We start from the raw sequence: 13,008 nt of genomic DNA, 5'->3' as shown, positions 1-13,008 counted from the left end.
AGTTTATATGGATTTCAGCAAAGCCTTTGACAAGGTCCTATTTGGGAGACTTATAAAGAAGGCAAATGCACATGGGATACAGGGTAATTTGATAAGGTGGATTCAAAATTGGTTTAGTTGTAGGAGACAGAGGGTGATGACAGAAGGATGCTTTAGTGACTGGAAGCCAGTGTCCAGTGGCGTACCACAGGGATCTGTGCTGGGTTCCCTATTATTCATCATTTATATAAATGACATAGATGACTATGTGGGGGGTAGGATTAGTGAATTTGTGGATGACACAAAGATTGGCTGGGTGGTTAACAGTGAGGTTGAGTATCTTGGGCTACAGGAAGATATAGACGGGATGGTCAAATGGGCGGATAAGCGGCAGATGGAATTTAACCCTGAAAAGTGTGAGGTGATACACTTTGGAAGGAGTAATTTGACAAGAAAGTATTCAATGAACGGCACGACATTAGGAAGTTCTGAAGAACAAAGAGACCTTGGTGTGTGCATCCATAGATCTCTGAAGGCAGAGGGGCATGTTAGTGGGGTGGTGAAAAAGGCATATGGGACACTTGCCTTTATCAATCGAGGCATAGATTACAAAAGTAGGGAGATCATGTTGGAGTTGTATAGAACCTTGGTGAGGCCACAGCTGGAGCACTGTGTGCAGTTCGGGTTGCCACATTATAGGAAGGACATGATTGCACTGGAAGGGGTGCAGAGGAGATTCACCAGGATGTTGCCTGGGAAGAAATATTTAAGTTATGAAGAGAGGTTGGATAGACTTGGGTTGTTTTCGTCAGAACAAAGAAGACTGAGGGGCGACCTGATCGAGGTGTACAAGATTATGAGGGGCATGGACAGGGTGGATAGGGAGCAGCTGTTCCCCTTAATTGAAGGGTCAGTCACGAGGGGACACAAGTTCAAGGTGAGGGGCAGGAGGTTTAGGGGGATGTGAGGAAAAACTTTTTTACCCAAAGGGCGGTGACAGTCTGGAATGCGCTGCCTGGGAGGGTGGTGGAGGCGAGTTGCCTCACATCCTTTAAATAGTACCTGGATGAGTACTTGGCACATCATAACATTCAAGGCTATGGGCCAAGTGCTGGTAAATGGGATTAGGTCGGTAGGTCAGGTGTTTCTCACGTGTCGGTGCAGACTCGATGGGCCAAAGGGCCTCTTCTGCACTGTGTGATTCTGTAATTTCTCCAAGGCCAACATATCCTTCCTAAGGTGTGTTGCCCAGAACTGCTCACAGTACTCCAGATGTTGTTTAACCAGGGCTTTATATAGCTGAAGTAAAGCTTCTACCCTCCTGTATTCATTACTCTTTTTGATTATTTTTTTGTACCCATTCATGACATTTTAATGGTTGGTCTACCTGCAGGACCCAAGTTTCTTTAGACCTCCACTGTTTTTCAACATTTACAAGATATCCGGTTCTATTTTCTAGGTCCAAAGTGGATGGCCTCACCTTTGCTTACATTGAAATCCATTTCCAGTTTTACCTAGTCATTTAATCTTTAGTATCTCTTAGAAATTTTATGCTTTGGTCTGCACTAGCAATGTTACCTATCTTTGTGTCATGGGCAAATTCAGATATCCCACCATCTAAGACATTAAGAAAAATGATGATTAACTGAGGTCCCAACACAGGTTCTTGTAGGACATTCTGCCACCCTGGCCATTGTCCCAACTCTGTCTTCTGTCGCACAGCCAAGTTCCCCCACCAAGTCGATGTTTAGTCTTTATAACTGATAAAATGTGACCAGTATTAAAGAGGCGAAGTTGTTTTGCTCCTTGCTTTTCTTTTTTTAAAAATCGCTGTTATTTATTAATCCTGCTTAGTTTGCACTTTTAAGCGCGCTGACCATTTCCCATACTCGGTAGTCTATCCCTGCAGGTTTATTTTATGTGACTGGATAACTGCATCTCCGTATGGCCAGATGTATCTCTGCAGGTTTACTATAATCTGACTGTGTTGATGCGTGGTGTATTTCTGCATGTGTACTATGCCTGCCACGAGATAGGTACATAGTATATCTCTGACTGCAGGTGTACTGCTGCTGCTTGTTATTTTTGTTCCCGCCTGTAATTGTCCGCTGAATCAGGAAAGCCCGGGACCAGATCTTGACCTCCAAATTGAAGTTTTGCCATTTGAGTTGCTGGCTCATTCGGTCCTCCCACCACCAGGGGTAGCCACATAGAAACAACCCTGGGAGCGGTGTCGATTGGCCAGCCCCACATCCATTCTGAAGTCGCCGGGGCTAGGGCCAGTAAGAGCAGGCCTGGAGTTGAAGACCGATTTTGTGGGTCCATCCCTGCCCTTTCCGTTAACAGGTGTGCTGCAAGAGCGAAAGTGGGGAATTGCCGCAAAAACGGGTAACGCGTCGGGGGTTGGGGGAGGAGCTAGAGGGGCTAACATGTGAGACGGGCAGAGAGGCGGTAATGCTAAGGAATATCGCATCGGCGCAGAGAGATGGATAGTATATGTGTGGAGTACAGAGAGAAAAAGAATGGGGTAACGGGTGGAGAAAGGAGGCGGGGAGGAGCAGGAGAGGGTTAAGAGGGGAGGATGAGGTGCGGAGGAGGTGGGGAGGAGGAAGGAGTAAGTGGTGAGGGGCCTGAGGCCAAGGGGTGAGCAACACACGGCGAGGAGGAGAAAAAGGGGCGGGGGGCGGGGTGATGATTGGTGAGGTGAGGGGCTGAGTGTTGTGCAGGTTAGGATGGGATGAGGTAAAACAAGGGGTGAGGAGGGGTTGGATGAGGAGGGGCGGCATTGTGTGTCATGATGATTGTGTGGGGTGAGGTGGGAGCAGGCAATGTGCAGAGTGAGGGGGCACTAGTTGTACAGGCCAAGCAGGAGGGAGTGGTGATGTGAGGGGGAATGCGTTGGGCAATGTGAGGTTTGGGGGGAGTGGCATTTTGGGTGGGTGATGTGAAGAGTGGTGGGGTGGGCGACATGGGTGGGCAACGAGAGATGTGGATGGGTGGGTGCGACACGGTGAGGATTAGGGGCGTGAGGTGAAATGGGTTGGGGGATGATTAGAGTGAGACGTGAGGCGTGGGGCGTGGGGGGTGGGCAATGCACGAGATAAGGGGTGGTGAGGATGGGGGTGGATGATGCGTGGGATGAGGATGGGTTGGATAGCATGAGAGTGAGGAGAGTTTGGACGACGCACAGGGAGGAGGACTACGAGGAGGATGGTAGTGAACGTGGGTTAAGGACGAGGTGGGGGTGATTCATGGGGCGAGGAGGATGAGGACATAGTGGCGCAAAGGGTGAGGAAAAGGAGGAAACTGATGTGTTGTGGGGAGGGAGGGGTGCGGTCACGCAGGAGAGGGTAGATTGCACATAGGAAGGAGAGGGTTGGGGTAGAGGGGAGGTGGGATGGGTGGGGGTTGTGTGGGGTAGGCGGGATGGAGGAGGTGGGGATCACATGGGGTGAGGGAGGGGATTGAGAGCATGGGTTAAGTATTAGCAGGTGGAAGAGGGGCGACTGTGGGTTTTCCTGCACTACATGGACCAGCGGTTCATGAAGATAGCTGCCCATCACCTTCTCGAGGGCATTTAAGGATGGGCAATAAACACTGGCCTAGCCAGCGATGCCCACATTGGATGAATGAATTTAAAACTGAACACGTGGGGTGGGGAACACAGTTGTCTTCGAGAGAGGATGAGTATCGTGGGGCGCTGACTGAGAGAGGGGAGTTATTGCACAGATGTGATGAGAGATGGGGTAATGCATGAAAGAAGGAGGGACGTGGTAGTGTAGTGGTATTGTTACTGGACTGGTATTCCAGATACCCAGGATAATGTTCTAGGGACCTGGCTTTGAAACCCACCACAGCAGATGGTGAAATTTGAATTCAATAAAAAAAATCTGGAATTAAAGGTCTAATGATGACCATGAAACCATCGTCGATTGTCGCAAAAACCCATCTGGTTCACTAATGTCCTTTAGGGAAGGAAATCTGCCATCCTTACCCGGTCTAGCCTACATGTGACTCTGGACCCACAGTAATGTGGTTGACTCTTAAATGCCCTCTGAAATGGCCTGACAAGCCACTCAGTTCTCAAGTGCAATTAGGAATGGGCAATAAATGCTGGTCAGCTGGCGATGCCCACATCCCATGAACGAATAATTTTAAAAAACGTGGTTGGGTCAGAGTGGAGCTACGAAGGGGCTCATGAAGAAGGGAAGTTACAAGGGCAGTGGGAATGTGGGAGGTATTGGTGTGATTAGGGTATTGTTTCGGACATACAAGAGGTTCTGGGGTGATGGCAGTATGGGAAAAGGAACAGGGAGTAATTAGGATTTGTCATGGTGCAGGTGTTATAGGGAATAATTAGGTTCGCAGAGGATCACTGGAGGTTTAGGGGTATTATAGAGAATTATAATTCTGCAGGGCATAATGAAGAATTACAGAATCACAGAGTTGTTATAGTGCAGAAGGAGGCCATTTGGCACATTGTGTCTGCACAGGCTGTCCGAATGAGCGATTCATTTTGTGCCATTCTCCCCATAACTCTGCATGTTCTTTCTTTTCAGCTAACAGTTTAATTCCTTCTGAGTGCTTTAATTGAACTTGCCTCCACAATACTCTCAGGCAGTGCATTCCAGACCTTAACTATTCACTACATAAAAAAGTTTTTCCTCATTGCTTTTGCTTCTTTCACCAATTACTTTAAATCTGTGCCCTCTCGTGCTCAATTCTTTCACAAGTGGAGGCAATTTCTCCCTATCTACGCTGTCCAGACCCCCATGATTTTGAAGGGATTATAGGTAATTTATGGGCTGCCTGATCAGGTAGGGTCACCTGAGCAGGGGGATGGGGTCGGGGCTGGAGAGTGCAGATGCCAAGCTGTCAATACTCAATAGAAAATGAAGGGATGAAGTTAAAAAGGGAATTAGGAAAGCAAAGAAATGAGCAGGTAAAAATATCAGCATGTAAAATCAAGGAAGCCCCAAAAAATGCTTTATAAATACATAAAGAGCAAGAAGATAACTAAGAAGACATTAGGACCAATTGGAGACTAAAGTTAACTTTTGTGTGGAGATGGAAGATGTGGGCATGATTTTTAATAGAATCTGGAGTAGACCATATGGCCCATCAAGCCTGCTTCGCCATAGAAACAGAAAATGGGAGCAGGAGTAGGTCATTCAGCCCTTCGTGCCTGTTCCACCATTCAATATGATGATAGCTGATCTTCTATTTCAACATCTCAATGCTGTACTTCTGTGCTCTCCCCATACCCCTTGACTCCTTTAGAGTCCAGAAATCTATCTATTTCTTACTTAAATATATTCAGTGATTTGGCATCCATAGCTTTCTGTGGTAAAGAATTGCATAGGTTCCTCACCCCCTGAGTAAAGACGTTGCTCCTCATCTCAGCCCTAAATGGTTTACCCCGTATCCTCAGATTGTGACCCCTTGTTCTAGACTCTCCAGCCAGAGGAAACATCGTTCTTGCATCCAGTCTGTCCATCCTTGTCAGAATTTTATGTTTCAATGAGATCTCCTCTCATTCTTCTAAATTTCAGTGAGTACAGGTCTAGTCAGCCCAATCTCTCCTCATACGACAATCCCGCCACCCCAGGAATCAGTCTGGTGATCCTTCGCTGCACTCTCTCTATGGGAAGTATATCCTTTCTTGGGTAAGGAGATCAAAACTGCACACACTACTCCAGATGTGGTCTCACCAAGAACCTGGAAAGCTGCAGTAAGACATCTTTGTTCCTGTTCTCAGTCCTTTCGCAATGAAGGCCAACATACCACTTGTCGTCTTAACTGCTTGCTGCACCTACATGCTTGCTTTTAGTGATTGGTATATAAGGACACCTGGGTCCCTTTATACATCAACATTTCCCAATCTATCACCATTCTGTTTTTCCTACTAAAGTGGATAACTTCACACTTATCCACATTATACTGCATTTCCATGTATCTGCCCACTCACTCAATCTATCTAAATCACTTTGAAGGCTCTTAATACCCTCCTCATTGCTTATATTCCCATCATGTTTCGTGTCATCAGCAAACTTGCAAATATTACATTTGGCACCCTCATCAAATCATTGATATATATTGTGACTAGCTGGGGCCCAAGCACTGATCCTTGCGGTACCCCATCAGTCACCATCTGCTACCCTGAAATTCAAACACCCATTTATTCCTACTCTCTGTTTCCTGTCTGGTAACCAATTCTCGATCCATGCCAATATATTACCCCCAATCCCATGAGTTTTAATTTTACACACTAACCTCTTATGTAGGACTTTATCTAAAAGCTTTCTAAAAATCCAAACGCACCACATCTAATTGTTCTCCCTTATCTATTCTGCTAGTTATGTCCTCAAAGAACTCCAGTAGGTTTGTCAAAAATGATTTCCCTTCATAAATCCTTGTTGACTGTGTCTAATCCCTTTCATATTTTCTAAGTGCCCTGTTATCACATCTTTTTAATAGACTCTAGCATTTTCCCTACAACTGAGGTTAGGCTAACCGGTCTGTAATTTGCTGTTTTCTCCCTCTTTTTTTAAATAGTGGGGTTACATTTGCTGCCCTCCAAACTGCTGGGACAGATCTAGAATCTATAGAATTTTGGAAAATGAAAACAAACACATCCGCTATTTCCATGGCAACCTCCTTTAGTACCCTGGGATGTAGATTATCAGGCCCTGGGGATTTATCAGCTTTCAGTTCCATTACTTTCTCCAGCACTATTATTTTAGTAATACTAATTTCCTTCAATTCCTCCTCCTCATTAGACCCTTGGTTCCCTAGTATTTCTGGGAAGTTATTTGTGTTTTCCTCTAAGAAAACAGAACAAAAGTAGTTGTTTAATTGCTCTGCCATTTCCTTGTTTTCTATTATAAATTCTCCCCTTTCAGACTGTAAGGGTCCTACATTTGTCTTCACTAATCTTTTTCTTTTTACATACTTAAAGAAGCTTTTACAGTCTGCTTTTATGTTCCTCGCAAGTTTACTCTCATACTCTGTTTTTCCCCTCTTAATCAATCTCTTGGTCCTCCTTTGCTGAATTCCAAACTGCTCCCAATCCTCAGGCTTCCTACTTTTTCTAACAATTTTATGTGACTCCTCTTTGGATCTAATACTATCCTTAATTTCTTTTGTTAGCTGTGGTTAGGCGATTCTCCTGTTGTGTTTTTGCACCAGAAAGGAATATATAACTGTCGTAATGCATACATTCGTTCTTAAATATGAGCCATTGTCTATCCACTGTCATGCCTTTTAATGATGTTTCCCAATCTATCTTAGCCAACTCTCGCCTTGTACCTTCGTAGTTTCCTTTAAGTTTTAGGACCCTAGTTTCAGATCAGACTACTTCACTTTCCATCCTAACTATCATGTTATGGTCACTGTTCCCTTAAGGACCCCACGCAACAAGATTATTAATTAAACCCTTCTCACCGCACAATACCAAATCTAGGATAGCCTGTTCCCTAGTTGGTTCCTCGACATACTGGCCTAAAAAACCATCTTGTACACACTCCAGGAATTCATTCTCCACAGTTTTGTTGCCAATTTGGTTTTCCCAGTCTATGTGTAGATTAAAGTCACCCATGATTACTGAAGCACCTTTGTTACGTGCATCTCTAATTTCTTATTTGATCCTGTCCCCTATCTTATCATTACTGTTTGGAGGCCTATAGGCAATTCCCACTAATATTTTCTGCCTTAGCTCCAGCCAGACTGATTCTACATCTAGATTTTTTGAGCCAGCATCCTCTTTCACTATCTCATCAATTTCATCCTTAACTAACAACGCCACGCCACCTCCTTTTCCTTTTTGCCTGTTTGTTCTAAATATCAAGTACTCTTGGATATTCAGTTCCCAGCCTTGGTCACCCTGCAGCCACATCTCCATAATCGCAATCATATTGCACCTGTTTACATCTATTTGCACTGTTAATCGTCTACCTTATTGCAAATGCTCCCTGCATTCAGATTAAGTGCCGTTAGACTTGCCTTTTTAACATTTTTACACTTTTTTTGTACTATTTGCTGCTAGCCCTTGTTTCCTCTGATTTCCACTTTTGCTTTCTACTTTTCTGTCTTTCGTTCCTATCTTTGTTTCCCTCTCCTGTGTCTCCCCAGGAGGTTCAGGTTTCCACCCCCCTGCCAATCTAATTTAAACCTTGCCCCACAGTACTAGCAAATACCCGTTGTGAGAATATTGGTCTCGGTCCTGCTGGGGTGCAACCCATCCAGCTTGTACAGATCCCATCTTCCCCAGAATCGGTCCCAATGCCTCAGGAATCTAAATCTCTCCAGCCATGCATTCATCTGGTCTGTTCTCCTATTCCTGATCTTGCTAGCATGTGGCACTGTGAATAATCCTGAGATTACTACCTTTGAGGTCATGATTTTTAATTTATTTCCTAGCTTCCTAAATTCTGCTTTCAGGACTTCATCCCTCTTTTTATCCATGTCTTTGGTACTGATATGGACCACAACCTCTGGGTGTTCACCCTTCAGAATGTCTTGCAGCTGCTCAGTAACATCCTTGACCCTGACACCAGGGAGGTAACGTACCATCCTAGTGTCATGTCTGCAGTCGCAGAAATGTCTATCTGTTCCCCTTACAATAGAATCCCCTATCACTATTGCTCTCCCACTCTTTATCCCCCCCCCTTCTCTGCAGCTGAGCCACTCGTGGTGTCATGAACTTGATTTTTGCTGGTATCATCTGAGAAATCATCTCCCTCAGCAGTATCTGAAACAGAAAATCTGTTGGAGAGGGAGATGGACCCAAGGGATTCCTGCACTATCTGCCTAGTGCTTTTACTCTGGCGCTCACCCATTCCCTTTCTGCCTGTGTACTCTTTACCTGTAGTGTTACCACCTCACTGTATGTGCCATCCATGAAGATCTCACCCTTGTGTATGCTCCATGGTGTCTCCAGGTGCAGCTCCATCTCTGGAACACAGATCTCAAGTAGCTGCAGCTGGAGACACTTCCTGCACACATGGCTGCCTTGGACATTGGAAGTGTCCATGACTTTCCACATCACACAGGAGGAGCACTCCACTTGGCTGAACTGCCCTGCCATGACTCACCCTTAAATTACTCCCTTTACTTTTACTTCCTGTAGTTTAGAGAATATTAAGGACAGAAGAAATACTTACCAGGTCCTAGTTACCAATGCCACCACTCTTCTTACGGAGGAAAGGCCAAAAATGAAAGGATCACCTCCTTCCCTCTTCACCGAACTGCCTCTCTCACCAAACTCCAACTGAAACACTCTAATGCAGCCTGAAGCAGCACTCGTGACTGATCTTGGGCTTCAACTCCACTTTCCTGCCTGCTCCTCATATCCCTTGATTCCCTGAGAAACCAAAAATCTGTCTATCCCAGCCTTAAATATATTTAATGATGGTGCATCCACAACCCTCTAAAGTAGAGAATTCCCTTTGAGTGAAGTAACTTCTAAATGATCGGCCCCTTATCCTGACTCTGTGGCTCATGGTTTAGATTCCCTGACCAGTCTCTCAGCGTCTACTATATCAAGCCCCTTCAGAATCTTGTATGTTTCAGTGAGATCACCTTTCATTCTTCTAAAATACAGAGAATATAGGTCCAGTTTACTCAGCCTCTCATTAGAGGACAACCTTCTCACCCCAAGGACCAATTTAGTGAACTTGCGTTGTGCAGCCTCCAATGCAAGTATATCCTTAAATGTGGAGATCATAATTGCACACAGTATTCCAGATGTGGCCTCACCATAGCCCCGTACATTTGTAACAAGACTTCTTTATTCCTGTACTCCAAACCCTTGCAATAAAGGCCAGCATGCCATTTGCCTTCCTATTTGCTTGCTATTGCATGCTAACTTTGAGTATCATGTACGAGCACATCCAAGTCCCTCTGAGCATCAACATTTACAAGTTTGGCACCTTTCAAAAAACACTCTTTTCTATTCTTACGACCAAAATTAATAACTTCACACTTCCCAATATTATACTCCACCTGCCATCCTATTTTCCACTCATCAACTTGTCTACATCTCTGTATCCTCCCCAGACTTTGCGCCTGTCTTCATAAAAGAGGAGGATGAGGCAGACATTGTAGTTGAGGAAGAATGTGAAGTATTGGGTGGTGAAAGCATAATGAGAGAGAAAGTATTAAGAGGTTTAGCATTTGGAAAGTGGATAATTTGCCAGGTCTGGATAAAATATACCCCACAATACTAATGGAGGAAATAGCGGAGGCACTGACCATCATTTTCCAATCTTCTCTGGCTATGTTCGTGGTGTTAGGATTGCTAACATTGTAACTATTTAAGAAGGAAGAGATAAACCAAATAATTAATAGGCCAGTTGGCCTGACCTCGATGGTGGGCAAATTATTGGAAAAAAATTCTGAAGGACAGCATAAATTGTCAGTTAGAAAGATATGTACTAATCAAGGACAGGCAACGTGAATTCTTAAGGAAAAGTCGTGTCTGACTGACTTGATTGAATTTTTTGAGGAGGTAACAAGGGTGGATGAGGGTAGAATGATAGATGTAATCTACATGGATTTTAGCAAGGCTTTTGGCAAGGGTCGCAAATGGCTGACTGGTCATAAAAGTAAGAGCCCATGGGATCCAACGGAAAGTGGCAAATGAGATCCAAAATAAGCTCAGTGGCAAGAATCAAAGGGTAATGTTCATTGTTCATTTTTGTCACTGGAAGACTGTTAGTATGATTCTGTAGGGGTCAGTACCATTTCCCTTGCTTTTTGTGGTATATATCAATGACTTAGACTTAGCTGTAGGGGAGGGGGCATGATCAAGAAGTTTGCAGATGATACAAAATTGATCATGTGATTGCTAGCAAAAAGGCTGTAGGCTGCAGGAAGATATCAATGGACTGGTCAGGTGGACAGAGAAATGGGAGTAAAGCATTTTGTGTGGAAAACAAGGCAAGGGGATACACAATAAAAATGGTAGGAAGATGGTTGTGGTTTTGGAGGTCAATCAGCTCAATTCCAGGACATCACTGCAGGATTCTTCGGAATAGTGTCCTAGGCCCAAACATCTTGAGCTGCTTCATCAATTACCTTCCTTCCATCATAAAATTAGAAGTGAGGATGTTTGCTGAAGATTGCACAATGTTCAGTATTTATGACTCCTCAGATACTGAAGCAGTCCATGTCCAAATGCAGCAAGACCTGGACAATATCCAAGCTTGGGCTGACAAGTGGCAAGTAACATGCCACACAAGTGCCATGCGATGATCATCTCCAACAAAAGAGAATCTAACCATTGCCCTTGACATTGAGTGGCATTACCATCGCTGAATCCCCCACTATCAACACCCTGGGGGTTACCATTGACTAGAAACTGAACTGGACTAGCTATGTAAAAACTGTGGCTACCAGAGCAGGTCAGAGGCTAGGAACCCTGCGGTGTGTAACTCACCACCTGACTCCCCAAAGCCTGTCTACTATTTACAAGGCACAAGTCAGCAGTGTGATGGAATACTCTCCACTTGCCTGGATGAGTGCACCACCAACAGCACTCAAGAAGCTTGACACCATCCAAGATGAAGCTGCCTGCATGGCTGGCACCCTATCCACAAACATTCACTCCCTCCACCACCAACACACAGTAGCAGCAGTTGTACCATCTGCAAGATGAACTGCAGGAACTCATCAAGCCTTCTTAGACAGCATCTTCCAAACCCACAACCACTACCATCTAGAAGGACAAGGGCAGCAGACAGATGGGAACATCACTATCTGGAAGTTCCCCTCCAAGCCACTCACCTTTGTAACTTGGAAATATATAACCGTTTTTCATTGCCTCTGGGTCAAAATCTTGGAACTCTGGCTGAGGGGAGATTTAGTTGAGGTGTACAAAATTATAACAGGCCTAGATAAAATGGATAGGAAGGACCTATTTCCCTAAACAGAGATCAATAACCAGGGATAATCAATTTAAAGTAATTGGCAGCACGATTAGAGGGGGGTTGAGAAATAATCTCACATGGAGGTGATGGGGTCTTGAACTCTTTGAAATGCACTTGAAGTGCTATAACCTCTGCAGGGTTATGAACCAACAACTGGAAAGTGGGATTAGGCTGGATCGCACTTTCTCAGTTGGCATGGACATAACGGACCTAATAGACTCCTGTGTTGTAAATTTTCTGTGAAGTACAATAGCCAGTGGTAAAAATGAGAGAGGAAGCTTGAAATCAGGCAGTTTTGGGAATTGTGGACAAGGACCGCTGTTTTCCTGGTCCTCAATGCCCATGGAATTATTTTGTACTGTACATTGATTACTTGGGTGGGATATGGACAGACTGAATTGTAGATGTAGAAGTGACTGATTTTAATCTTATTTCTTCCCTTAAACTGCTGGATTGTGCTGGGACTAACACAAGAATGAGGGTCAGTAATCCAGGAGCAGCGTGTCTGAAGCAGGCTGTTCCCATGACAGCTCGACGCCGCAGGTGGAAACGCAAGGCCATGTTGGTGCTGACTGATGTGTCTGGGGCCAAGCAGCTGAGTGTGCTTACACGCCGCTGCTGCCTCCTTGCACCCTGTCGCCGGGGAGTGAAGAGACCACGCCACAGACAGAGCACAAAGAATGCTGCAACCTGGGAAGATGCGGAGGAGGTGGACAAGGAAGACGAGATTATGCGATCAAGGGCCACTGAACAAGACGAAGAGCAAGAGGAGGAGGAAGAAAATAATACTGAGTCCCCTCTTTGTAATACAGGGGGAAAAATTAATGGTTCGCTTAAAAGCAGGAGTCAAAAAAATCTGGCCTGCACAGCTGCAGAGACTGATGGAGAAGCAGTGTATCAGCATTTGTATGCAGACTCGTTTGCCCTTAATGGGATTCTCAACAGTGAATCGTCTCAAGATTTCATTGATGATGATGCTGTTTCCTCTGGAGCAGGTACAAGGCTGTGTCTCACTGCCGTAAACATCGGGAACGAGCAGAGCATCGTCCTCATGTCCCCGTTACAGGTAGGAGAAATTTCATCTTTTTGCAGTCTTTCTCCT

General features: G+C 44.9%; 1 protein-coding gene across 3 annotated transcripts in view; it reads left to right on the top strand.

Annotated features, from left to right (window-relative positions):
- Positions 1 to 2,198: 2,198 nt before the first annotated feature.
- Positions 2,199 to 13,008, top strand: part of nol9 (nucleolar protein 9) — a 31,017-nt gene continuing 20,207 nt past the window's right edge. The window contains exons 1-2 of one of the 3 annotated variants that reach the window (XM_041207504.1): positions 2,199 to 2,325; positions 12,381 to 12,972. In XM_041207504.1, the coding sequence (XP_041063438.1) occupies positions 12,382 to 12,972 (591 nt within the window). In that variant the 5' untranslated portion in view covers positions 2,199 to 2,325; position 12,381. Of the gene's footprint in view, positions 2,326 to 12,357; positions 12,973 to 13,008 lie in introns of all 3 variants that reach the window. The other 2 variants (XM_041207505.1, XM_041207502.1) reach the window with 2 other exon arrangements.

Source organism: Carcharodon carcharias, chromosome 15 (genome assembly GCF_017639515.1).
Source record: "Carcharodon carcharias isolate sCarCar2 chromosome 15, sCarCar2.pri, whole genome shotgun sequence".
NCBI classification, from domain to species: domain Eukaryota; kingdom Metazoa; phylum Chordata; class Chondrichthyes; order Lamniformes; family Lamnidae; genus Carcharodon; species Carcharodon carcharias.
The sequence above is the reverse complement of the archived record's forward strand: the minus strand, read 5'-3'. Positions and strand labels throughout refer to the sequence as shown.